The following is a 27,943-nucleotide window of genomic DNA, read 5'->3' as shown; positions in this document are numbered from 1 at the left end:
AAACACAACAAAGATAACGTCAGGAAAAGCAAGACACGAAAAGGAAGCCGTAATTGACTTTTGCCCGTTCAGCCATCAAATAGGCCGCCATCATGGATGGTCACGTGGGACATTATTTCTGACCAATGAGAAGCGAGCAAATTGTAATGAAGGGTTCGCAAATGTTCATCGCCGAGACGAAATTTGCAAGATAAACCAAGCTGCCCAGCCAAGATGGCGGACTTAGAGGCGGTTTTGGCTGATGTTTCCTACCTAATGGCGATGGAAAAATCGAAATCCACGCCTGCGGCTCGTGCAAGCAAGAAAATTATCCTACCTGATCCATCGTACGTAGATTATTGCGATCGCTTTTAATTTATATCTCATGGATTGAGTTTGTTAACCTGAGGATTTAGCTTTGTTCCATCGAGAGCCTTGTTGCTTTTATATTTCCAGTGTTTATCATGTAATGCACAAGTATTTAAGCGAGAGAGGAGAGGTACAGTTCGACAAAATATTCGATCAAAGGATAGGTAAGCGATTTGTTTCCAAAACGTAATGCATCGTTCAGCTGCTGTGCGTTGTCCTACGTTTATTCTCCTAGCTCGAGGGAGCAAAAAATACTCCTTGTAAGCGAACAGATCTTGATTCATTCAGAATACTTTTGTTTTTCTCTGATGTGCTTTATGTTTGTTTTATTATTTTTTTCTTCTTCAAGGATACCTGGTTTTTAAGGACTTTTGCGAAACCCAATGCGACGAACCCGTTCCTCAGCTGGCGTTCTACGAAGATGTGAGTGAGCAAGCTTTTATTCCTTACATTAATTTATTTATTTACCTTTATATTTTCCCTACTCAGTACAGGAAGCTACTAGGCATCCGCGGGTCGAGTAGAATATTTTCTCGAGTGGGCGGATGCTGGCCTTGCTTTTGCAATCTTATTCAAACGGAAAGAACCTGATAAATTCGTCCAAGAATTTCCCTGAATTTATCCAGGCTGGGCTGCGTCCAAATTAGCGCCACCAATTCTACAATTCGCGAGAATTGTCAAGAGTCGAGAGCGAGCTGTAAATTAGGGCTGGATTTTCGACCGATTAATAGACGACTCCTATCTCCGGGCCTAGAAAATGAGCTTTATCTTACACTAGAAAATGTACAGTATTTGTTGTTTTTGAAACGCTTGTGTTCACTTAGCGTTGAAAGGAAGTGTAGATTGGCGTGGTATTGTGAGGGGTAGGTAAGGGTTATAGACGCGGACCACAAACTACACAAATCCACTTCCTGCCCGTCTTTTCTCAAATTGTGGTACTTTATTTCCTTGACTAGATCCTGCAATAAATAATGCAAACGAAGTAATTCCTTAGAGACTAGTAACATAAGATGTTGTGATCCGTGCACGAACTGTAAAGATTTTCCTTTTGTGCTGTCGTTGAAACATTTGTTTTGTTGCCGCAGTTGTGTTCAGTTGTTGTCATGTCGCGAGAAAATGACCGGTAGAATTAACGCGTGAATGTTATAAACATTAACTAGATACTAGCGACTTCGATTTTGCGATCTGTAATTTAGGTGGCGGTGTTCTCGTAGCATGTACACAATTCTTAGAATTTTGGTTACGAGTCGAATTTACACTTGCTTTGCGTTGCTTTCGAATAAACATCGGTGAAATCGACACCAAGCCCGGCGTCTCAAATTGTTGCATATTGAAACACGATTCGTGGTAACATCTTCTGACAAACACCGTTACAATTAGTAAGTCTGTTTCCACTGACAATCCGAATAGGATAAGCGCGTTTTAAAAATAAGGTAGCGTTCGCCGCGCCAAAATTAGCACGTCTGTTCGTTTTACATGTATGAATTTATACAAGTAAACACACTAGTGTAAGAAAATTAACCGTGGATTATGGCTTTTTTCGTTCCCACGAAATGATCATAGTTGTTTCATTTATTTGTCAGATCCCGTACGGAATATGAGGCTTTTTTCTAGACCAAGATCTAGCTTGTGCTAAAACATAAACAGAAGTAAAAATATTATGGAGATTTTTGTTTTTATGCGATTCCCTAAGGAGCCGTCCATTGCTTGATTTAATATATACAAAGTAGCCTTTGCGAAATCGCGGCATAAAAATACTGTAACGCAGTTACATAAAAGCTGTGTAAGACCCAGTTTTAACGAAGGATAATCCTAAATCATTGATCTGCCAAGGTCCCTGGTCATTTTATGATTCTGTTTGCAGATACATCCGCAAAAATATCTGGCCGTCAAAGTCAAGTCATAGCTAGTGAATTATTAATGAACGTATGGAACATGCAGCTCTTGAATTAGAATGAGTTGTCTTTCATTTAAATGTAGGGGAAATTTTGTTTCTTTTTTGTGGAAAAAAATTAAATGAAAACTTTAAAGTCCACTCCACGTGTGTGAATTGTTTCCAACCAAAATGATGTTATTTTGTCAGTGGTAATGAATAAGGGTGATTTCCCAGATCATAATGGTTTTCTTTCGGTCTAGTGTTTACAAATTCGGTGTTCTAAGTTCTGCAGCAAAGCTGAATAGGTACATGAAGTTATGGAAATATATATGTTGCTATTGCTTGGTAATTTTTACTGTTTAATATATGTTTCCTTATGTTTAATTTCGAAATGGTTCTGTTTACACATTGTTTTAATATATTCCCTGACAGAGATGATCAAATTGAATTCTTGTTTTTCAATCATTTTGTTTTCATGTTTTGGTCGCAAATGTGGATGAAAAGTCTCGCTGTTATTAAGCATGACTCAAATATTCAGATTATGAAAAGCTGATTAACACATTAACTTTTGGGCAGAGTGTATTGATTGGAAATTTATTCATTGAAATTGAAGTTGTTACAATCAAGTCAAAATTTTGAAGATAATTCATTCATGTGTGGAAAAGCATTTGCATATGCTCTTATATTGAACTGCTTATTATATAGTACCTGCAATATTTGTTTTAGGCTTGATGGAATTACATTTTAAAGTTTTTCATTTTATTTCTTTTAAATCCTCTGTTCATAATAATGGAACTAAAATTTTCTTTCAAATAAGAAGTGCTGGATGAACTTTTTTGATTTAACATTATTTGCCAATTGATTCAAACGAACCTTATTTTCGTCTTAATTTTTTACACATACAATAATTCCAGAATTGGTTATTTATTGTTGTGGCCAATTACATGCAATCAAGTATTAGAAATAGTCATAATAATACTTAATAATAATTGGTGATGATTATTTTAGGTATGCAGGTTTTCAATATTTAGGTTTGGTAATTATGAAGAAGAGCTATTGTGTTTAAAGGTGTCTAAGTCTTCATCACGTGCCTAGAATAAAATAATGTTTTGTTTCTTTTTGTGTTTGTGTTTGTATTTTTATTTTCCTCTAATTCATGTTAAATTATTATAGTCTCTAAATACATGAATTACAATAAAAGTAGAAATATGGAGAACAGCAAGATATACAATATAGTAAGACCAGTAATATGCCCTTTCAATAAATTTACATTTTTTGTTAAAGATAAAAAAGACAGTCATAATACAAGAGAGAAAATGAGGAAACACAAAAGTAATATAGACACCTTAACAGGATAATAAGTTAATTGATAAGAGCTGTTGCACAATAGGTGATATTACTGCACACGTCACTACAAAAAGTGATTCCAGCAATCCCTTTTATCCTCAAGATGTTATTTAGTTTTTTTTAAGTGACATCTGTGCTACTTGGTTATTAATCGTGTTCCAGTTTCTGGGTGTTCTTAATTTTAATTTTGCATTAATATCCCAAAGGGTACACAAGAGATGTCAGAAATGTGCTTACCTGAATTCAGAATGTTTGTGACATGTGTCTTTGCAATTGTCTATTTAATTTTAGACTGCCTAAATACAGTTTCTTGTGTGTTGTTATAAAAGGCGTGTTGTGTTATATTATAAGGAAGATTTCATGGATGTCGCTAAGGGCGAGCTGCAGGCTAATTTCACTGGCTGAAAGAGAACTTAAATGTATATCCGGCATAAATTTTAGAGCTGCCAAGACCAAAAAAGCCAGCTGGGCTTGTTGATGAGCCGGATTAGTGTTTTCTTAGCTATATCCCTGGGATTTTTAGGTTAAACAGAGCTGCACAACTATAGTCTTGGTTAGCTGGGCTTCTACACTTTAGAGTTTGCACCTTTGTATTTAGAATGCCTTGATGGCATTAAGTTTGGTTTGGCTTGTTTCTATTGCAAGACATATGTAAATATTCAATCCTCTCTAAATTGTCTCTCTGGGTGCACAGGCAGGATTCTTAATTGCTTTTTCACCAGGTGGCACTTAGCTATTGAGGTGGCTTTGTTTTTAGTTGTGTCACTGTGCTTAGTGCACAGCTGTAACACTTGATATAGGGACCATTTTGCTATTAGAACATTGGCAGGAGTCTCTGTGTACATGTACTACTAACTACTGTATAAAATCCCCCCCCCCCCCCCGCTATAAGACCTCCCCCACCCAACTTTTCCACATAAACTACCAACATTCTCAAAGAACACTACTTCAAATAGAAATAGACAATATAATGAAAAAGTGTGAATCAAAGTACATGTAGAGTGCATTTCAGTAGAGTGAAATTAACTAACATAGCGAATTTGGAAAACTGTGGTTACCGGTAATTAATTTACCCATGTTTAATCAAGGTGGATTATCCTAACAGTATATACTTAGTTGTTATTTGTCAGCTCATTCCCAAAACGTGTCTTTATACTGCTTCTAAACACAGTCAGTCATATAGTTTTAAGCCCACCCACATTTTCTTACAAAGTTGTATAAGCTCAGGGCTTATACATTTTATTTGTTGCACAGTAACCGCCATTTTACGGTATGGTATTTACAATGGCTCTTGTTACAGATGCCATGTTCAGTATTGATCCAACATGCACTACAAAGCTGTTTTATCTGGTACTGATAGAGGGATTGTCATAGAGAGATTGATGCTTGCATCAATTTGATTGAGTATTGTGTCTCAGGAGCGCAATATTTAGCTGCCACTTATGTTCCTTATGCGACATTCTGGCATGTCATCAAACCATGAGTCATGGTTTAAATTTAAAATATCTTATACTAGTCTATTTACCGTTTTGCTTATTGTAAATTTGGCTATATGCTTTCAGTTTGTGTAGCAAGACTATAGTTTTGATCCTGAATATGAATTTCATCTGGTTCTCTGTATTAATAAGTATTCCTAGTAAAGTGCAGCTGAACATCTTATATGCTTTGTCAATAGAAAACTGCTTACATTAAGTGTATAAAGTTTGCATGATTTATTCCTTGAATGGCAAGATGGACTGTCACGGATTTTAGCCAAATTTAGGCATTGGAAATGACCATCAAATTCAGTAAAATATAAAAATAACCTGTTTAAACAGTTAAGGAACAATTCAATGACGTGGCAAATACAAAAGAAATTACATATGGCCAAAAGCGACGAAGATTGAAACGGATTGCGATTTGGGTTTTTGAAATATTGTTGGGCTGAACAGTTTTCAAAGGCTGATTTCATTTGGTTGAAGGGTTACTTAAAATTACAATGCCCGGGAGACACATTTGGTTGCAATGAAGCTACGGCTTTGTCATTCAGATCCATAGAAGTAATTGATTGGAACCATTAAGTTTTATATCGAGTATTTGGCAAAACTAAATAAGTAAACTTCAGACATGAAACAGATCCTTTAAGAGAAAACAAGCTTGCTTTAACTCTTTCTTGTCACGCACGGCCATTTACCGGTCCTTTTGGACCGGTAGCGCGAAAATTCCTAGAAAATTTGCCTTACTTCTGTTTTCCTCCAAATTTGGAGAACAGGAAGCTGATATGATTAGCCAATTACAGAGCGATTTTGGGCCAAGACACTTGAATGTGCCTTACATGACCAATTTTTCCAAGCGAAATAAAAATTTCAACATGGCGGACGTGACTACGGAATCAGTCGAATGAATTTAAACAACTTTTAAAAGCCGGTGAAGATGGTTTTTGAGAAGGAAGTTGATCCAGAAGGTTTTTCAAGTCTCAAACAAAGTTATTTGGACAGTTAGCTCGAAATTCGAAGCGAAAAATTGAGGTAAATGATCTTTTATTTTGCTTCGCACATGTTTGTGTCTGTTTGCGATATGAGCACATGTTGTTCAAAATGCGACAAAAAACCATTCGGATCGCCGTTTTATTACGTTTAGAAACTCGCCTTTATCATAAACAATTTGTCCTTTGTCGAATTTGGGAATGTAAAGCTCAATTTCTTTGATAATCACTCGTTTTGTAGGGATTATGCAGCCGTGAGTAGCTGCACGTAACTTGAGCTCTGATAAGTCGTTGCCATGGAAACTGAAATGCGATCCTTCTGTTTACGTAAGAAAAAAAATTAATAATTAATTCCCTGTTTGGAATTTTTTCATCCGGTTTTCGGCACCAATTTTGTCTTAGAATACGGAAAATGATTACTTGGACCTTAAAATTTACCCAGTGGAGCGTTTTTGCACTATTTCAGTTTTGCCTAAATTTTGTGACTTATTTTTACTGATTTTTTGTGATTCAGAATTTTTTTTTGAAATGTTTTAAGTATCCATGAAGGAGATTATATTTTTTCTAGAAAGCATATTTTGTGCCCTTTCAAATGAGATATTGGAGACTATAGCTGTAAATACTTTTGGAGTTATTAAATAAAACGCGTGACACGGTCAATTTTGCATTATTTTTGATGTGACAACAATGAGTTAAACAATAACCGCTGGCAAGCATGCAATCGGAACTAGGCGAAGAACATGTATGTGTACATGAAACCAAGGCTTACCAGACTTTGTTGGAACAATATCCTAGCAAATTTAAAATGGATGATCTGGCTGCGTCACTTTACCCCTCACTTTGCTGTGCATATCAACTTGGATGTCAGGCTCAAAAATGCTCACAACTCCTGTAAAAATCGAAAATCGTCATAAAAACCTCAAAAACATGTGAAAATTTCTTTTTTGTCTAAAGTTGAGCTATGCAACTTAAGGTCGCGGGGGATACCTACAGCATGAATAAATTCATGAAGCGAAATTTTGCTTGACCTGTATCTTTTAAAACGCTTATTTCTCGGCTGTTATGGGTGCGATTAAGCTCAAATTTTACAGAGACATACAGAAATGATAAAAGATTATGTATGTCTTCTTTTATGTGGTAGATTGTACTTAACGGTGATGTAATAGCCACGTTTGTGCCAAATTGGGAAGAACATGATTTTGTGGCAGAGTTTGCGGAACGAGTACGAGACAGCACACTGTGAGCTTGTCAAAAAATGATCAGTCAATATCTCTAGAGTGTCATAACAGAAGCGGATTTTTTAATTTAAATTTTGCCAGCAAATTATGGCGGTTTAAATGCGCAAATTTTTATTTAATGCCTTCTACCTCTTTCTAAAAGCGCTCATTTAAAATTCCGCCTCTGTTATGACACTCTACAATATCCATAGTTTACCTATCTGCAGTGGCAAGTCATGAAGGTCTGTATCCGCGCTGTATTCTCTGCCACAACATTGTCGGAAAAGTCCAAACTTTGAGATTCCCGAAGGTGTCCCGACCAAAACACGATCAGTTTCCAAAGGAGAGATGTAATCATGGTAATTATATTCCACGCTTTTATGGTGAGAACAATGCGTTTTTTATGAAGGACACGATTGTTTATGCCGAATATTATTGTGATTACTCTGGGTTGCAGAAACATTCAAATTTGTATAAAAATCAGCTCATAGACTTCCTACAATCTATATAAACGTATAACGCCAAGTGTTGTTTTAAATTGGTTAAAATATCAAAGAAACAGGAATTTTTTTTTCAAAAAATCACGCGCACGCACCCATATTTTTATCCAGTCATGAATATCTCGTAAAGTTGACGATGTCCGTCGTTGCACTTCGTGCATACGCTTTAAATAAATGCATAATGATGAGCCTAAGGTGTCCCCCGCGACCTTAATTACTTTTTTATGTGTACATATTGTTTTTATGTCAGAAATAAGGAGTCAACTGATTTTGTAGCTGAAAGACCTTTTGCATCTTGTAAGCAAAGAAACCATAAAAAACCCACTTAAGTTGTGTAATTTAAAATACCTTCAAGTCTACTTGAGCTGGAGCTATGAGAGATGCCGGTTCAGTTTCTAGTTGATAATAATGTTGAGTTGTTACTTGTACCTCAAGTTAAAAAATTCAGAAAAAGCTTTCAACCAAGGGACATTTCTCTGACTTTTCTCTTTGGGTTTTTATTTTGTTAATAAAAATATATAATTTAACCATTATATAAAATAATATTCATGTTACTATTTGACACATTTATATTCATAAAAGGGGAAGCCTCGAGCCATGGGGCCTATACTGCCAGAGCTTATCCCGGTTTCCATAGCACTAAGCGGCTAGGAATATTTCTACTCCCCCCTGAATGGGATGCTAGTCCATTTCAGGGTTCCCTTCCCAGCATTATGTTGCTGGTACCCATTTATACACCTCAGTGGAGAGAAGCACTATAAGAGTACAGTGTCTTGTCCAAGAACACAACATAGTGACCCCGGACCGCTTGATCCGGAGTCCTGCGCACTAACCATTAGGCCACCGTGCCTCCTCATGTTTCCATTTAAATCATTACAGATCATGGAGTATCAAAAACTTCAGTTCCAGGAGGACAGGCTGAAAATGGCACGAGAAATATTTGATAAATACATCATGATTGAACTCTTAGCTTGCTCGCATGTAAGTATTTCAGCATTAGCCAATAACATTAAATAATTAATTTAATTATTAAGTATCAGAGTAGTTAGTGGTCAGCGTCCTGGGGTTTATACACTGACTCCCAGTCAAGTTGCATTTATCTCACAAATCTTTGTAAGGATTAAGTGTATATAAATTTACATTGTTGTATAGTAAGACCTAAGGATCTTTATTAAACTATGCGAAAGAAATATGCAAAGCATAAACATGCATGTCAGTGGGTGTTAATTACATTTCTTAAGCATTTTTCGAATACAAGACTTTGGTATCTTGTTATGCATTATGATGTGGTTGTGTATATGTCGCAGTTTAAATTCACCCCTGGTACAAAAAAATTTCCTTTGTTTTACATTCATAAACATATAAATTATTAATTTACCATACAACTAAACAAAGAAAAATACCAAATTGTAGCAAGGGTAAAAATAAATCACAACATATACATTCAAAATAACAGAACAATTTTCTGTATTTTCCTCGGATTTAGTATTTTTTTTTTCAATCAGCTCATCACATTATAGTAGTAATTTCCCTTGTAAAAATTTAATCGCGATCGCGCCGCGACTGACGCGATCGCGCCGCGATTTGTTGCCATCGCGACGCGATCATGCGTGACGCGATTGTAAATGAACGCGAACGCGCCGCGATTGCCGCGATAGTTGCGATCGCGCCGCGAATGTCGCGATCGCGCCGCGATTTGTTTCAATCACGACGCGATTGTAAGAGAGCTGGAACGCTCTGCGATTGCCGTGATAGTCGCGATCGCGGCGTGATGAGTGCGATCGCGGCGCGATTGATTACCACCGCACCGCGATTTGGGGGGCTGGAATAAATCTCGGGAAGTGTTCCCGGCGAGAACTCACTTCTCGATCAGCGGGAGCTAGAAAGTAAATATGCTTTGAAACTCTCACAAATCATGCTGTGGTCGTAACGCAAATCATGACTTGTATTGATGAAATAAACTTTAAGTACTATTCAAAGTAGTAATAAAATTAGTTTGATTTAAAATGTCGAAAAACATTTTATTACGTGACGGTGAGCCGTGAGGACGTGATTCCCACGAGAAAAGTTTTATTTAGTTTTAGTCTAGACGAACTGGCGCGACAAAGCGGCGCGTGATAATGAGTAAAGATAAATTAAAAGATAAGAATTTTTATTTCTTAACAGTCCGTTTTTTAATCTTTTCAAACACTTTGTTTCTTTCTTTTCTTATCTTTGAGGAACCTTAATACCTTTGAGCAATCCAATGACAAATTTCTGTCGGCCATTTTCTTCAAATGCAAATACAATCAGGAATTCTCTGCAATTGCGTTTTTCGCATTGAAAAATCCTCTATATGGCATTTAATTTAATTGTGGCTCCGAAGAGGCTGTCAGAATGAGCTTTTTTTAGAGCTTTATATTTACCTTCCCGTAGACCACGATCGTAGACCACACACATCGAAGTCCTTTCCCGCCTTTTGCCGCAAGGTGTCGTGATCTAAGCGTTATGATTGGCTGAGTTGGGTCACGTGGTGCATAGTACGCGCAATCGCCACGCCATCCCAAGCAGAAAAGAAATTTTATTTCGAGAAAGTTGGTATGTTTTCTCTTCACAATCAGGACTGGAAAAATGTGCTCTTTTTTAGCTGCTTCTGTTAATAACAAGAGTTTAGAAGCGACCTAACTTGAGGGAAAAGCGTCTCTGTGAAAACTGCTAGAATTTGTTTTGTTAATTCGAGCGACAGCTTGTTTACAATTTCAACAGCGCTTCGTCATGGACTTTGTTGACTGAACTACAGCTAAACTGTGATTTTTAAAAAACTGCAAAACTCGAACAGTGAAAAGAGAAAAACATTTTGCCGGTAAGGACCATTCAATGCGAAGTTGTACCTGTTGATGCTTGGGACTTAAATGTTGTATTATTTAAAAAAGCTTCGGGGAAAAGCGCAACTTCGACGGTTCGGCTTCTTCGCAGATGCATGACCAAGAGATAGTTCGCTCGTTTGGTAGATCACATCATTGCATCTTCCTTCGCTTGAGCACGAGTAAAAGGTTAGTTGCCGTTATGTATGTGTTGTTCACATTTTACAGAAGAACTGTTCACTTATTTGCTTGTAAACTAAAGACTCAATCACGCTCTCCGGCTTTGCGAAATATAATTGTACTCGGCAGCGAAACTGGCCATCTTTTTCTGTAAGCTTCTGTAAATAAATGATGTTGTTTTGATACAGAGCCTGTGTGTTTGTTTTGTCGGTATGCAAAACGCCAAGGTAATTGTTTTTAAATTTAAAGATTTAAGCACGATCGCGGCACGATCCAAGCCAAATCGCGGCGCGATTCCCGACCCATCGCGCCGCGATGTGAGAATTGCGGCGGCCAAAAATGCGGCGCGAATCGCGGCGCGATCGCGCCGCGAACGCGCCAATCGCGGCGGCCAAAAACGCGCCGCGATTCACGGCGCGATCGCGGTAAAATTTTTACAAGGGTAATAACTTTTAATATAATTACAACCAGGATTTTAGCCAGGTGGGAGTCCAGGAGTCCTTTGGACGGCCACTTTTCAGAGAAAATTAATATGAATAACTGTATACAGAGGTTTTTATAACAAATTTGGAAATCTTTAGATACCTTTGCACTCATAACTGCAGAAAAACACCTTGCAGCTCACAAGGCCCTCCTATGGATACAAATTCAGGCCTTATAAAAATTGTGGACTCCAACTTTTTAAATCCTGGCTAAAAGCCTGATTACAACTGGTATCATTAATAACACCAGGGTTGTCAACCATCAGTAGAGGGAGGCAACAGGCAAGTTTCTACTGATATAAAACATATTTAAAATAGCTACCTGTTCTTGTTTGAAAATACAAGAGTCTTTGTTCTGTAGCAGATTAAGGTTGTTAGACATGTATGTATCTAAAGTCACCTGATTGAGCACTGTACTTCTTTATTATTTTAACAGTCTTTCTCGCAAAGTGCTCTGATACAAGTGCAGAGTTCAATAACAAAAAAAGAGCTTCCATCCGCACTGTTTGAGGTAAGCTCATGTACATGTATAGGTAAAGTCTGCTTCGAGCCTAGTGGCCCATACAGGCCAGAGCTTATCCCGGTTTCCGTAGCATTAAGCGACTGAGAGTATTGCTACTCCCCCCTGGATGGGATGCTAGTCCATCGCAAGGTTACCCCCCCAGCAGTAAATTCGCCGGTACCCATTTATACACCTGGGTGGAGAGAGGCACTGTGAGAGTAAAGTGTCTTGCCCAAGAACACAACGCAGCGCCCCGGCCAGGCCTCGAACCCGGGCCGTTCGACTCGGAGGCGAGCGCGCTAACCATTAGGCCACCGTGCCTCCCACCATGTACATGTATGTTGTGTTGTATTTGTTGTTCAGATGGAATCATTTCATTGGCTGCTTCTTAGTACTTTCTTTATGTTACAAAGGGTCCACATTGTATAAAATAGTTATTACAACGTATAATAATTTTTGGTTATTTTGTACTGTAGCCATACATGTTGGAAATCAGAAACAGTCTTAGAGGATCAATCTTCCAAAAGTTTTTGAAGAGGTATGTCTTACTTATTAACAATTTGATTGGTTAATTAACACATTTTGAACTTTATTTATTGTAATGAGTGCTGTATTATCTCTTTACAGTGACAGATATGTCAGATTTTGTCAGTGGAAAAATGTGGAACTTAATATTAACGTAAGTTGATTGAACATGAACTTATTTGAATGTGTTTTTTGTGTTGTACATGTTTGAAGACTAGTGTTACCAATCCATCAAAAACAAGTGTGCCAACGAGAGTTGAAAGTACAGTAGGAAGAAATTTCAGGATTCTACGATAAATTCTCATACACAATTTATTTGCTCAAAGATGGCAAACTTAAAAAAAAATACAGCCAAGAAATAAGGTGTTGTAAGTTAAGTCAACAAAACACATCCCACAAAACACATCATTGCAGAAAGGCTCCAATCAGGTTCAAACTGTGGGAAAGTACCGCTGGATACAATAATTTCAAAGTACCATAATTTCCTGGCAATAAGACACAAACCAAACTTCTGGCTGTAATTTCTCTTCTATTTAATTACATCCCTTTTCCTTTTGTAATAATAATAATAATAATAATAATAATAATAATAATTATCACAAAATACATACGTATCAATGAGGTCATAAGATTCAATGCTTTTGAGAATGCTGCTAGCATGCATTTCAAGGACAGAAGGAGAAGATACTTGAGCCAGGTTGACGTGTGCTCCATAACAATCTTTTGCAGCCCGCTACGCAAACTACTTGTATATGCTGTGGTTCAAATTTATCTTTGGTTCAAAAGGTTTCAAACAAGTTTGTCTTTTATTTACCTTTGATTCAGATTATGATAACGAAAATTTAAGACAATGAAAAATAAAGTTTCCGCCAAACATTCAAACAATACAGGCAAAAAATAAGTTACCAAAGAGACCTTTAAGCATGGTAACAGTTTGAGCACAGCTGACAAAAACCTACCAAAACTTTAGCTCTCAAGCTGACCCCACCAGAGACAAATGGATTTGAAATTACCGTATTATCTCGATTAAACGCCAGGCCCCAAATAAACGCTGGGTCTCCAAGCTGTATTTGAAAATTAACCCCTTAAACAATTATTAAAGGTTTAATATGCTTTAAAAATAATGTCTAATTATATAGCTGTCAAAAATAGTGAATAATAATCATTTCTTAGAAACATAGGGCCTGAAAAAACTCCTGGAATCAAATAAATGCCGGCCCTATCGGGCCAAGTTTGAAATAAACGCCGGGGGCGTTTAATCAAGAAAATACGGTATCTACATTTCAGTTAAAACGGACGTTTCAGGCCAGTTTAAAACAAAATGGCACATGCTTTAAACATTTTTACGAGGTTTGACTTTAATTTTCTCGTGAACGCTTAAGAGTTTTATCACAGGGAACACTAAGACAAATGAATTTCAGTGAGATGTTTCAAATAGGATATAAAATGTTACCAAACTATAAGTAGATTTTTGGTACTTAGTGTTTGCACTCAAAGACAAAGTTTAACCACAACCCATTATTTGTTCATAATTTAACCACAAGTATGACAAAGGAATAAACAAACCATCACAGTGTCGCTTGAGCAAAAAATATAAAACTCCAAGAAATACAACTATAAAACTTGCATTGACACAAATTGCTGGAATTCTGTTTTTCAGTATTGGCTTATTTTTTCCTCTCTACAGCTAACCATGAATGACTTTAGTGTACATAGAATTATTGGCCGTGGTGGGTTTGGAGAGGTTTATGGTTGCAGAAAAGCTGACACAGGAAAAATGTAAGAAAAAAAATTGTTAATACAGGTTCCGGTAGTAATTTTGTATGAAATGTTAGATGCTTGTATTAGATTAAAATAAATGAATTTACAGCTTGCATGAGTCCCTACAGTTATAATGTCTCCATTTTTTGGCCCAAATTTTCTCAACTATTTGATTATTCAGTTTGTTCTTGTTGGTCCTCCTTTATTATTTATAAATAATTTTCAATTTGGATAATCAATTATCCAGATGATTTTCACAAGTTCCTGCAAGCCCTGATAATCTGGTTTTGACAATAATAGTTTTGGGTTTGAAAGACCTGAAGCAAGTCCTTAAAGAAGTTTGTCTTGTAATAGGTATGCCATGAAATGCCTGGACAAGAAAAGGATCAAGCTGAAACAGGGTGAAACACTGGCATTAAATGAGAGGATTATGCTGTCCATGGTTAGTAGAACAACATACCCGTATACTGTATACATTGTACTGCATTGGATGGATTTAGTATTTTATTATAGAAAAAGAACCAATTAATAAATTATTTTGTTCTATTTACAATACTAGTTTGTTTGTTTATGGTATCTGATACTTTGATATTTTGACTAATTATGGTAATTTTATACTGCTCTCCCATAGTCAAAATAAAGTTCCATATTTTTAGGGTGAATATTTTGAACTTAGGCACTCGAAGAGTGATGAAGTTTAACCTTTTTGAAATAACATGGTGTGTGGGACTTTTAGATGTGATATTTACATGTACATGCAGTCTTACAATCATTTCTATTTTGGTGTTAAACTGTTTACTATTTATTTACTATTTACAGGTGAATAATCCTTTCATTGTGTGTATGACATATGCCTTCCAGACTCCAGACAAACTTTGTTTTGTGTTGGACTTAATGAATGGTAAGTTATAAATATTTTGTTGATGATCTTAATTGGTCCTTTGCAGACTGTTCACAGCCCTCTATATTTTCTATTTCTTCAATCGATGAGCGTGGGAAAGAATGGTGAGAGAATTGAACACCAGCGAAAAATGGGGGCATGAGGGGTTTTTCTTTCACTTGCTTTTAGAGAAGTTTGGTTTGAGTTTGTTTGTTTGTTTGTTATGCTTCTCTAGTGTTAAACACGGATGCTGTTAAAACTTATGGTTAAACAATGGTATGGTTGTGTACATGTACATTTGATATTTAGTTTTGTACCTTCCATGTAAAATGAGCCTATCTTAATTTTGATTTTATATTTTAATGCTTCCCGGCTCTGCATACACAGAAGGTGTAATGTTTTAAACACAGTTGACCTTGTACTAACTAAAGATAGAAAATAAACTTTATTTTTAAGGTGGTGATTTACATTACCATTTGTCGCAACATGGTGTCTTCAGTGAAGATGATGTAAGTTCTAACAGTCTTTGTTAAAAGGACTATGTCACAGATTTTACCAGATTTTGAACAGCCAAAATTTACATTTGTGTTGCAGGAAACCTTAAAATAATAGTCCATTTTTAAAAAAATTGTTATATTAGAGCACTGAAACTGTTAACGAGCATCTTTGGCTATAGATGGCTCAGATGCCGGGAAATGGATTGCAACTTGAAAAAGTTTGGCTAACGTTTTCAATTTGTTTCCATGCATCATCAAAAAATATATATTTATAGCGGTAGGTTGATTTTTATCCGCAAATTAAGGTTATATCTTCCTTTAGATGTTGAAAGATAATGTTTTTTATGGGTTTACAGTGTAGTTGCCTACCACTAATTTCAGAACAGTTTAGACCAAAAATCTGTGAAATCCTTGTGACATAGCTTATTTAAAAGTTGTTTCCTGGAAACTAGATTTTTTGGGGGTCCTTCTGTTGTTTGTTATAGTTGCTTAAGGAGGTTCTTACTAATAATGAGGTATTTTTGCCCGGCCGATAACTATGCAAGAAATGTAGATGTTACCAAGGGCTACTAAAATCCAAAAAGAAAATTGCAAGTTCCATTTGAAATTGGTTTTTCATGAACAAAATCAAAATTAAATTTAACAATCTTAAAAATAACTACAGTCGACACCCTCGTAAGCGGACAGCTCTACTTACGGCCGCCTTGTTTGAAATCCCGTTTTACGCTCCCATACAAACTCTGTATTTTTACATTCTCGTAAGCGCACATTCCCTAAAGCGGCCGCGGACACTTTCTGAGATAACGACTTAGACTTTTTCCTTGTTTTTAAGCTCCCGTAAGTGGACATCTCAAAGAAAGTCCTTTTAACAACCTTTGTAACTTGTTTTTATCAATCAACTTCACATTGCCATTCGTCACAATGATTTTACAGTAATTACAGTACCATATTTCAGTGTTTGTTTTGAGAGTGCACATTGTTATTCAATATTTCGAATTTTAGACTTCTCAACTCACAAGGGTATTATCTTCTATTCTGTATTTCCAGGTACGGTTCTACGCATCTGAAATAATTTTGGGATTGGGGCACATGCACGATAGAAAAATTTGCTATAGAGATCTTAAGGTAAGATATGAGCCACGAGACACAATAACTTTCACAGAGTTGACAATGGCAAAGAAATGGGCTATCTGAGGAAGTTTTTAATAACTCCCGCTTTTTTCAAAGCGGCTTTCTATCGACATCCATCTTTCGACGTGATAAACAAACAAGACGGATCGAAATCCGCCAATCACAGCCCACTAGCATGACCCACTGAACTTGAGGGCTCATTTGCATGAAACCAACACCGGTACGCATCGGTTTTGATTGGTTCATTTCAAACTGCACGTCGAAAGATGGGTGTTGAAAGAACGCTATGCACTGAAAGCAGGTGTAAGCAATATAGAAAAAAAAAAAATGGAACAAATCAAAGGCATCGTCATTTACTAGAGTAAATATTTCATAAGCATGTTCTCACGCGCGAAACTTTCGAATGCAAATGGAGGATTTGCTGAATTGCAAAAGTTTGTTGATAAATTGTAAATGGCAATTGCACGCCGATACAAAAGCAAAGAGTGCAAAATTAAGAAACGTCGCTGTGTAAAGCTTGCTTAACTCGTGTAAATTGTTGGTGATGTCTCCTGAGCGCATTGGAAGGCTGGAATTTTTGAGCTCACTACAAAATATGCAGGTCGTCGCTCTATCGAGCTCTAGATCTAATCTCGCTTCCTTTCAGTCTTGTAAAGTGATTATTACACGGTACCTACGTGATGTGTCGCCTTGATTGTTTTCCTTCCATGTTTGCTACCAATTTTGCCACCTGAAATCCGATTTCATTCAAGAATTTGCTCCCTTGAACGAAGTGTTTTGTCTCTCCTCGTTTGCTTTTCGTTGCGACAGCTGTGGAAATGAATGGCGGGAAAATGTGCTCTCACGTGACCTCGCGAGTGACCTTATTAGGTGTTGTTTATCAAAAATGGCGGGAAAATGTCTTTACGCGCCGGGCACGCGGCGGCTTGTCCACCACAGGGTTGTAAAATTTACAAAGAATCTGTAAAATGTTGAAAAAAAGCTAAAAACACTGGTAATATATTTAATATGTGAATTCGCTGGATGTTTACGATTACAACTGTTTGGTTATGGTTTGATTTTGTTTTTATAGCCCGCTAATATCCTGCTAGATGAACATGGCCACGTTAGAATATCAGATCTTGGTCTTGCTTGTGACTTCTCGAAGAAAAAGCCGCATGCCAGCGTGTAAGTGCTCTTTATGTGTATGGGTACTTTAATATTTTGTAATAATATGTGTTTTTGGTATACAGAAGACAGTGAATGAGTTTGTATGTTCTCCATAGTCATCGCTTGAAACGAAAGTGAGTCATCTTTGAATGGAATCTCAGTTAATTTTTCCAATTTCTTAGGCCCCATTTACTGGAGGGATGATCTGCTCTCCTCCTTTCTCGTTCATCCTGCGTCCCCATTCCGCGGTCGCCCGCGGTCTCCTGCCCTCCTTCTGAGTGGGGGTCCTAGCACTGATCTCCCGGCCCCCACGGGCTCGTCCGCGGCCTGATCATCGGGGTCGCTGGTCCCCCGTGGGGTAGTCTCCTTCGCAGCCGTTGTGAGGGCTTGTCACGCAACGCTCCTTACCCCACCAAATTTATCAACGGCGTTTGTGGGGAGAAGCGTTGCGTGACGAACCAAATAACAGCTGCGAAAGAAACTACCAATTTCTCTGCTATCATTTGCATAATTATTTCGGATCTCAGCTATCACTGAGTTATAAACGCCTCATTTCCCATCTGAAAGACAAAATTTCGATTAGTCACTTGTGAGGGTTTCTAGTCAAAACTAAATAAGATTAGCGATAACTGATGCTTTCCTTTCATTCTTTTTTGTGGCATTTCTTCAGTGGGACCCACGGCTATATGGCTCCTGAAGTTCTGAAGAAAGGCGAAGCATATGACTCCTGTGCTGACTGGTTTTCTCTCGGCTGTATGCTGTTCAAATTGCTTGTGGGGTAGGTTTAAAATAAAAATAACGCAAAATGAAACAAACAAAACAACAGCAAACACAATTACAGTGTATTTGGTTATTTTGGTTCGCTCTCCGAGAACTTTAAGAGGGTCCTGAAGGGGTAAAATGTGAAAGGGAGTTGAACAAATTTTCACTGGAAAAATGGGATTTGGGTCACTGGGACTGGTAATCACAAACAAAGAAACACTAGAATGCAACTGGGACTGGGATATGAAAACTTCGGGAAAACAATAGGCAGGGAAATGGGATTTGGGCAAAATTTGGGCTAGGAAATGGGTTTATATACCCACTTTGCACAGGACCCTCTAATAAAGTTCGTTCGCAAACAGATAACAGAGCGAAACTGCTTCGCAGGCTACCGTATTCGGTACAGCACGCTGGGTAAGCCAGCCAGGTCGCTGAAAAGAAAGACTAAAACTCTGAGGGCAATGACAGAAGCGTCTCTTTTTCTAGTGTGAACAGCACTAACGACTCACTAACCTCTGCTCTCTTGTCTTCCTTCTTATCGTTTTACAGGCATAGTCCCTTCAGACAACACAAGACAAAAGACAAACACGAGATCGATAGACTAACGCTAACTTATGTAAGTATCTGAACATTACGTTCCGTAATGGCTTGTTGGTTCAACATTTGATCGCTGAAATTACTTGATTTTACTCTCAGAAGCATTTCTCATAATCCTGAAAGCGTATCCAAGTACCATGTAGGTCGCACGAGAATGATAGGGATGTTCAGGTTAAAGAAGGAGAACGAGTACGAGAACAGCTTTTACACTGATCTCGTTCCCAGAAAGTGCAGAAGCCTGCTCCACCAGTTGCTGACCTGGAAAGGCGGAGGTTCCTATCTTGGTTGAGTCGTTCTAGTTATTCGTACGCGCTACTTCGATCAGAAGATTTGGTTGCCATATCTTGTAAATAGGGAAAGAAGTGTGCACAGTTGCCGTGAAGAAAGTTTAACTCTTTGTTTCTTAAATGTGTGATGTCAAAGGTTTTTCTTTTGTCCTTTACTCTTGTAGGACGTAGAGTACCCAGAGTCATTTTCAGAAGACATGAAATCGCTACTTGCTGGACTCCTGAACAGAGACGTCCCCAGCAGGCTCGGCTGCAGAGGCGGAAGGTAACCTTGTCCTTTTGTTTTTGTATTTTTTTTACAAGAGTGGCGTCGAGGAAACATGTGCCGCAAAATTGTCGAAGAGTTTTCGGTTAAGAATGCCTCCTCGGGTTTCGGCTTCTGGTCCGAAACCCTGCGGGGGCAAAAACAGTGGATAGCGTTGTTGGCGCGCTCTGATTGGCTACTCAAACTCCAGATATCCTTTGCTGTTCACCTCCATGCAACTCGCGCGCGAAAATAGTAGTCGTTGACAGGAATAAATGAGTTAAAAGTCATCCTTTTAATCAATCATAAAGTTCACAAACCGAAAGTCATGCCAGCTTGTCCTGCTTCAGGTTACCTAGCATCACCGCGTACTTGCTTAACTCTCGAAGACTAAAAACGGTGCTTGTTCCTCCAGCGCTTTCGTTGTATATCAAAATAGGTCGATAATTTTGACAGTTCCACTTGAAATTGCATCGCATAGACCGATATATTGATGAGAATTTCATTGAGAAGAACTGAAGGCTTTCTCTATTCCTTACAGCGCCACGGAAGTGAGACAACACGCGTATTTCGCAAATTTGGACTGGAAACTAGTTGAACTCTTAAAGGTGAGACTCCATGTTGCTTACGTGAATGTTCATTTAGTCTGATGACGGAAACGGTGTGATGGATATAAAATGAACTGGGGTTAAATTGGGCACCTTGAAGGCGCCACTACCAAACAACCCCTGAAGTCTGATGTACGAGAAAGCAAAACATGCTACTCACTGGCAAACCTTACGTAAATTATAATGTGGTTGTTCCAGCTTATGAAACCCCAGGTGGTTCCGTTTGCCAAGTAGTTCTACCTCAGTTTAAATTCATAAGATGAAACCCTTTTGTGTGATCTTGAAAATAAAAGCCACTGAGCAAACCATTATGTAGTACTGTGGATGTAGCTTTAGAGCAGTACTTTCATTTGGTACTGTTAATTATTGTTTACAAGGTGGTACAATATTTTTAGTCCGTGAATGGATCCCTCGTGTTTGGCTGTTCAATTGAAAGCTATTAAAAAGTACAGGTGAAGTAAATGATATTTCATTTGGTCATTGTTGTTGCTGTTTCTTATATCAGTATCCGCCTCCACTCGTCCCTCCCAGAGGCGAGGTGAATGCCGCTGACGCGTTTGATATCGGCTCATTCGATGAGGATGACGTCAAGGGAATCAAGGTAAGAATCATGCAGTGTGACTTATTAACAGAGGGTTGCCATGGTCAGTGAAAAGTCAGGAAAAACAAAAAAAAATTCAATTTTGCAAAAAGACAGAGAAAATCTTAGTTCTTGTCGAAGTCAGTGAAAAGTCAAGGAATTTTGGTTGAAACAAGAATAAAATGTATTTGTTGGTGACGCCAAATGCCATGCATTCAAAATCCCGTGAAAAACGTAAAGAGATCGTAAATTAAAAGAAGATCGTCCATGGTCTGCAAAAAATAAGGCTGAAACAAATGTAAAAAAGGTCAGTGAAAATTGTTTTGAGGTTAGTGAATAGTTAGGGAAAAGTCGGGGAAATTTTTGGGTTTCTGATTAACCCAAGAATGCTTGCTGTGGTTACGGGTGACGATGAAGTAATATATACTTTCAGTTTGGAACTCTTCTTACTGAACTTAACCAATTGTTGTTCTTTACTAGATGACGGAAAGTGATCAGGAGATTTACAAAGACTTCAACTTGACGGTGTCAGAAAGATGGCAGCAGGAAATAGCCGGTAAGGGGAGATGAGTGTGCAAAGAAAATAACAATAAAAACCCAGTTATCGCTAGTTATTATTCAACACATGCGCGCGCTGCCCATATATGGTCCAAATGTTAGCGATATCTGTCATCCGTACATAACAGATATCCTGCGATATACGTAGGTTGCGAAGATTCGTCCGAAATCTTGTAAAGCGCTGCATAATTACAGTTTTTCTATCTGCAAAATGTGTTTCGTTGACAATTTGTTGAATAATAAAACAATTATCCTGCTCAATCTTGCGGAATATCGTCTGATTTTAGCCAACTCAGCCTACGGCCTCGTCGGCTAAGTATCAGGCAATATTCCGCGCGATTTCACAGGATAATTGTTAAATATAACCACCAAACGTTGTTGATATGGCCAGTTTATAAACAAGCGAGTGTGACAAAGAAAATCAAAGTAAACTGTCTGTAGAAAAAAGTTTGGTCGGATGTTTGAAAAGCCTAGTTACCTATCGGGGTTATACTTTAGTAATGTTCTGTCTGGGTATTTTGACAAACTGTTGGATGGGGGAAATTGGTAGACCAGATGCGAAGAAAAAGTTTTCCTTCAAAACTTAAAAGGGATTATGTCACGGATTTTAACTGATTTTTTTTAAACCGCCAAAACTTAAATTTGTGTCACAGGAAAGCTAAAAATAACAGTCCATTTTTATTAAAAATTGCTATATTAGAGCACTGAAACTGTTAACGAGCATCTTTGGCTGCGGATGGCTCGGATGGAAACGGATTGCAATTTGAAAAAGTTATGCAAACGTTTTCAAGTTGTTCCCGCGCGTCTTCGAAATATTGATATAAATAGCCGTAGCTTGATTTCTATCCACAAATTATGGTTATGTAATACCATGCCATAGAAAATACAGCAATCAGAATACAAGAAAGCCGTTGTATATTCGACGGTATTCAACCCAACCTTCCCATCGTGCGCTGCGATCTTATTCTCCATGAAATTTAGTAAGCGTATTTTCTATGGCATGGTATAAAATAGTTACACAACACTTTCTCGTGGTATACTATGGAATATCCCGCTTGTCACTTGTATTTTATTCGTATACACACTCGCCTAAAGGCTCGTGTGTATACCGAGAAAATACAAGTGACTCGTGGGATATTCCATAGTATACCACTCGAAAGCGTTGCATAACTAGTATATATTCCTTTAGATGTTTAAAGATAATGTTTATTTAGGGTAAAGTTGCCTACCACTAATTTCAGAACAGTTTAGAATGGGTATAACTTAAAAACCCGCGTATAAGAACCTAGGTTTTTTCAAGTTACCTAACACTTTGGTTTGTGGGTTCGTCTTCAGGGAGTGAGCGTGTGTAGACGGTTTGGATTTTTTGGTTTTTTCCTTTTTTTGGCTGTTTATTTTGCTAAATGGTCTTTGTGGGGGGTAAATGAAATTTGCTAAGGTTCTAATGTTAGGTTCTATACGCGGGATTTACTGTACTGCCCTTTGACCCCTTTTATGATGTTGCCGTTTTGCCCGCAGAAACTGTATTCAAGGTTGTCAATGAAGAGCACGATAAGGCGGAAGCTAAGAAGAAAACGAAACATCAGAATTCCATAACAGGTGAGTCATTGGTCTTTGTTAATGTGGAAAGGGAGCCTTAATACAGTTTTAGATGCTCTGGAGGCCGCTGGTGGTTTAGGGCGCTGGTGTTGTTCCGGAGTCCGGTTCGCCTCCCTCCCCTGTGATTTGTTCGCGGTCTTCGTCACGCTTGTTTGCCCTGGTCTACCTCCCTAGCTCTCGGCTGACCGCCCTTCACACCCCCCAAGCGACCCTGACACTTAGCGCCCACTTTCCTCTAGAAGATACACCAGCACTTGACAGTCAATATCAATGCGTGTAAGCTAGAAACACTCGCTTCGTACACAAAATAAAATATCTAAAACGGTGTGAGCTTGTGTCATTTTTTCCCGCGGCGTTGGTGGTTCTCTACAAACTCCTTCACGTTTCATCTAACTTTTTGAATCAAGAGTAGATTTTATATTTTGTAGTAAATAAGAGAGAATTTTCTCTATATGTCTTCTATACACCCATTGATTTCAACATATGACCTTTGTCAACCATCTGTTAATCACAATATGGTCTGCCTGTGGTAACACCTGGGCTCGATTCCAACTGTCCTATTGCGTTCGGTCTTCGCTTGAAGTTGCTGCCACTTAGCAATATACTCACACCGTATTTGTCATTTTAGTAGCTGAGGATGGAGACCGCCTGTTAGAAGGTTATCTGTACAAGCTGGGAGGCACTTTAATGAGCAACTGGCCGAGAAAATACTTCCATCTTTTCCCCAATCGACTGGAATGGCGAGGCGAACAAGCTGGGGTAAGTTGAAGAGCTGTGTATAGCTTTAAAAGGAGTTGTGGGATGTAACCACAGTACGCAAGTGGCTATCTGTGTATGCAGTTAAATGACACAGAAACTTTGATTTTAATTTTAAAACATTTCCTTGTTTTTTTAACCAAAAAGAAGAAACCATAAATCTTCTTAAGCAGAAAGGTAGACGTGAATGCGTAACAACGATACATCTAGACTCTTTCCCAGGCCCTGCCATGGCCCAGTTGATAAAGCAATTTAAGATTAAGTGGGATTTTGTGCAACTGCTCTCTTCGTTTCTAAGGGTTTGTTTTCCACACTCTTCAATCCACTTCCTGCTGATTTATCCATAATAGTGCACAAGAAGATATTCGGGAACACAAGGAATGGTTGCCAGGGTTCTATCTAGGATTTTTCGTTTTGGGGAGAAGTTGCGAGTGGCCGAAGGCCACGAGCTTCTAGGGGGGTCCGGATATAAAAAAAAAAAAAAAAAAAAAAAAAAAAACAAAAAAAAAAAGAAGGGAAACGCAAAAAACCCTATCATGCTGTATTTTCTATGGCATGGTATAAAAATGGATATGTGCTGAGATGCAATCTGGTGTATTTTGAGACACAACCTTGATATATTTTCACCGTAATTTTATATTGTTTTTTGGTCATCACATGATTAGGTTTTGACAATGTTAGCTCGGCTGAGACGAAGAGTTCCTATTGCGCTATTTATACACTACAAAGAAGTGAATAAAAGAGATAAACAGCGGCAATGTTTCAGTTCTTAACTTATCTTCGTAGCGATGGAAAATTTCTAGATAGCAATGTAACTGCATGTACACTGACCTGAATGATATATTAATTTATCTATGTACTGTATAAATTATCACAATTTTTTTTTTTTTTTTTGGGGGGGGGGGGGAGCTGGGCTGTTTGGGGGGGAAGCTTCTACCCCTGAACACCTCTTGATAGAACCCTGGTTGCAGAAAATCCCACTTATGCTTTATGCAACGGGCCCTGCTTCGTAAGGAAGCTTAGGATCGTGCCTGCTTCCCACAATCCGTAGTGTGTTGATCAAAACATTTTGGTGACTGGGTTTTTTAGGTGTAAGATCATACATTGGTACAATTTCTTTCGTTTGGTAACTCATCATTTGTATTTTCTTTACGCAGCAAATGCCGAGTCTTTTATGCATGGAGAACATAACAGGAGTCGAGGAGACGCAGGTAAAAGGTTTCAAATGCATCAAGATCAGCACAAACATCCGGGACAACAGGGACCACATCCTCAGAGCAGAGGTGAGCTGGGATGAGAATATTCAAGCATTGCTTTTTACATCGACCAAGTTCTTCTAAATTACTGTGCTGACAAATAAAACCTATCCTTCTTGGAATGTTGTAGTTGCCTTTGAAGCTACTTCAATGTTATCTAAAAACAGTGTTTCAACATTTTATTGCCTGGCAAACCCACCTTTCATCCTCAAATCAAAGGAAAGAACGTCGTTTAGACTCTCATCTCTTGTTTTCTTTTCTGCCTCATTTTCAGACCGAGACTGAATTCCAGGAATGGATGAAAGAGATCAAACAGTCATTCCAGCAGGCGCAGGTCATGATGCGCGCGGGCGCGAAAATCATGAGCTCCGGTCATCGCTACATCACGCAATACAGCAAAGAAGAAAACGGTCCTGTCACGCCATGAAGCACCCATTCGCACGCACATATCCCGTCATGTACATACACGCAGAAACAGAGAAGTCGAGCTTGAACAAGCCTTTACGGCTACTGGTCTGGTAGCGTAGAACGTGACGCAGTAAATAGGCGTTGTATGATTGGTACAGTAGCTGTCCGTCACTTGTCGTGGCCTGTTTTAGGCGCGCAAAGCATCATAGGTAGATTGCGCAGTGCACCTGGGGACTGGGGGAGGAATAGTTTGGGATGGTGAGAAAATAGAAGACGTTCTTAGTGACTGAGGTCTTTTATGGCTGTCAAATAGCTGCGCATGTTGTTCCAAATTGTTTATTAGCCATTTTATCTATTTTAATTTCGTCTTCCATCGATATGGTCTCGTATCGAAGGCGTGTGAGATTTTCCTTGGTGCAGCGCAAAGCAAAGAGAGATAATTGATGTCCATAGGTTTATTATGAAATTTCCTCAACTTTTACACTTGTACAAATTCTAAGCTAATTCTTAACTTAAAAAATAAGAGTATTTCAGCCTGCCTGCCTAATCTCTTAGCGTCCGAGATCGAGGATGCAGTAGCGATTGTAGACAAAAAATTTCGCTTTAAAGAGAAAAATATAAGTAGAAGTAAAAAAGATAAAAAAAGAAACAGAAGTTTGAAACAGTTACATCGAACTGTCATAGCGGCAAATTTCAGCGTAGACAGGTTTCTTTTCTACGCTGTGTATATTTATTTGCAAGACAATTTAATAGTACGCCGTCTAAAGATGGTCCAGAAATATTGTCTTGGCTCGTGTATATGATTTGTATTATTCTCGGAAATGCTTCGTGTGAGAAATTCCGCGAACTTTGCATGCCGAGCGCTAGTGTATTACTTTAGAAATAAAATATTAATTAGAAGCTTACTTTTTAATTTTCAAGCTAGCCGGCAAATGAAGTTTTCAACAGCCGTGATTAATTCTTAGTTCTCTCTATACCTTCGTGTAAAGAATCTAAGTAGATAGGTTAGGGGAATGAAACACTTGATCATTCTGGAATGAAACCCTGATCCAAATTTAAATTCTTCTAAGGCGTATTATAAAGTAATGTATACAGGCTGTAAGGAAAGTTTTAGTGTTTATATGGTGACTTAGCTGAATCGAAAGAGTATAGACTAACTGACTGTGTTTCAAACCGTATTTTCTGAAATAATCGCCGTGCCTTTACTTCATTAGGGACCGGTCATTATTTAGAGGGGGGAGGACTGGTGCAAATGGAGGGAGGCCATGTTCATATTTACCTGACCCTCCCCTCTTGTGAAGCATTTTTTTTGCTGTCCCTCCCCCCTCGCACCAACTCACTCCCTTAAACCTCCCTAAAAAGCCTGCCTAAATTTATATACCCCCCTTTTTTCCTTGCATGAAAAATATTGACCCTCCCCCTATTTGCACCAGCCCTCCCACCCTCTAAATAATGACTGGTCCCTTACTAGAATAAAGACAGCACAGACTCGTGACTGACTCTGGGATCTGAAAACCTGCAGTTTTCTGATCTGAAAACCTGTACCAAAGACCCCCAAGAATACCCTCAGAACAAGGCGAGAAACCAGCAACACAAGAAATATCTTGGTTGTATTCCGTATTAAGAGAGCAAAGTGAGAACTGAGTTGCCAAACAAGCTAAAACGTAAATGTAGTATTGCGATCTGTTAAAGTTCCGAGGAGTCGCTAGTCTAAAGAATTTTGTTTTAGAAAATACGGTACTCGGCCATTTTGTATCTAGAGGCTGAGTTGAAACCAGAATCTTTTCACCTTTATTTTCGCCGGACAGCAACCCAAAATTATCTGTCTCTTTAAACAGAGAGACTTTGCAGTCTTAACTCAATTAATAAAGGCGGGCCATAGTGTGCTTTGAAGTCAAAGGGCCTGTAAAATTGTGGTTACTGGTTTCGTGATATATAAATATATGAAAAAGTACTGTGCTAGTTGTAAAAGTTTCCGAAAGAAGTGCAGCCGTTGAGGCTTGCTTTCTTTGTCAAAGTAGAATAAATAAAGGAGTTTTTATTTGGCCCGTTGCAGTAGGAGATCGTTATATTTTGCAGAAAAGGGTCAATCCGTTGCCTTTAATATGATTCCCCCTTATTAGGACCAGAGGTAAACCAAAAACACATTTAGACCCGCCAACATCAATATCGGTTATTTGTTTAGCAAGAAAGCCTACGACAACTACGTTCACCAAAAATCTCTCAGAAAATCTTTAACAAATTTTTTTCAATCTGATTTCTTGTAAAATCATTCCAGAACCATTTTAGCTATTCACTATTTCTTCAGTTCGACTGTAAACACAAGTCTGTTAAATTATCGGTAACCACATGACCTCTTAGAGGGCTGTTATTTGTAGCCTGTTGTGAAATTACTTCCGGTGGAAGCAGTAAACACTAAAAGTTTTTGCTTCTGTTCAGAAGTTAATGCATCGCCATTAGAAAAAAAAACAGCAACTGTTTAACTGGAAATGTAGTCGTTAGAAATGCCATGTGTAGCCGTAAGGTAAAGAATAACGCGAGGAGAAGCGGCTTTTGGTAATATCCAAACGAAAATTCACTTCTCAA

General features: G+C 38.2%; 2 protein-coding genes across 7 annotated transcripts in view; one reads left to right on the top strand and one right to left on the bottom strand.

Annotated features, from left to right (window-relative positions):
• The window catches only part of LOC144645301 (beta-glucuronidase-like), a 39,084-nt gene extending 21,711 nt beyond the window's left edge, over positions 1–17,373 (bottom strand). For 2 of the 5 annotated variants that reach the window (XM_078504827.1, XM_078504825.1), the window contains exons 1-2: positions 17,231–17,373; positions 6,805–6,924 (exon numbers count right to left, since the gene is read on the bottom strand). The gene's annotated coding sequence lies outside the window, so the exon portion shown is untranslated. Of the gene's footprint in view, positions 1–6,804; positions 7,003–7,961; positions 8,076–8,585; positions 8,661–17,226 lie in introns of those variants that run through there. The other 3 variants (XM_078504826.1, XM_078504829.1, XM_078504828.1) reach the window with 3 other exon arrangements.
• On the top strand, positions 170–27,403 carry LOC144645305 (G protein-coupled receptor kinase 3-like). Of its 2 annotated transcripts, none has more exons than XM_078504834.1 (23): positions 170–326; positions 436–512; positions 698–771; positions 8,632–8,733; positions 11,694–11,768; positions 12,236–12,297; positions 12,387–12,438; positions 13,972–14,063; positions 14,400–14,487; positions 14,865–14,946; positions 15,382–15,434; positions 16,470–16,547; positions 17,626–17,720; positions 18,373–18,480; positions 19,014–19,080; positions 19,513–19,613; positions 20,134–20,200; positions 20,706–20,801; positions 21,261–21,336; positions 22,857–22,937; positions 23,569–23,696; positions 24,851–24,976; positions 25,224–27,403. In XM_078504834.1, the coding sequence occupies exons 1-23, from the start codon at positions 214–216 to the stop codon at positions 25,374–25,376; spliced, it is 2,046 nt and encodes a 681-aa protein (XP_078360960.1). In that variant the 5' UTR covers positions 170–213; the 3' UTR covers positions 25,377–27,403. The 2 variants fall into 2 exon arrangements, with proteins under 2 accessions (XP_078360960.1, XP_078360959.1); XM_078504833.1 differs by having other exon boundaries at positions 23,566–23,696.
• The last annotated feature ends 540 nt before the right edge of the window (positions 27,404–27,943 follow it).

This window comes from Oculina patagonica, chromosome 3, assembly GCF_052425735.1.
Source record: "Oculina patagonica isolate OP01 chromosome 3, crgOcupat, whole genome shotgun sequence".
Classification (NCBI taxonomy): Eukaryota; Metazoa; Cnidaria; class Anthozoa; order Scleractinia; family Oculinidae; genus Oculina; species Oculina patagonica.
The sequence above is the reverse complement of the archived record's forward strand: the minus strand, read 5'-3'. Positions and strand labels throughout refer to the sequence as shown.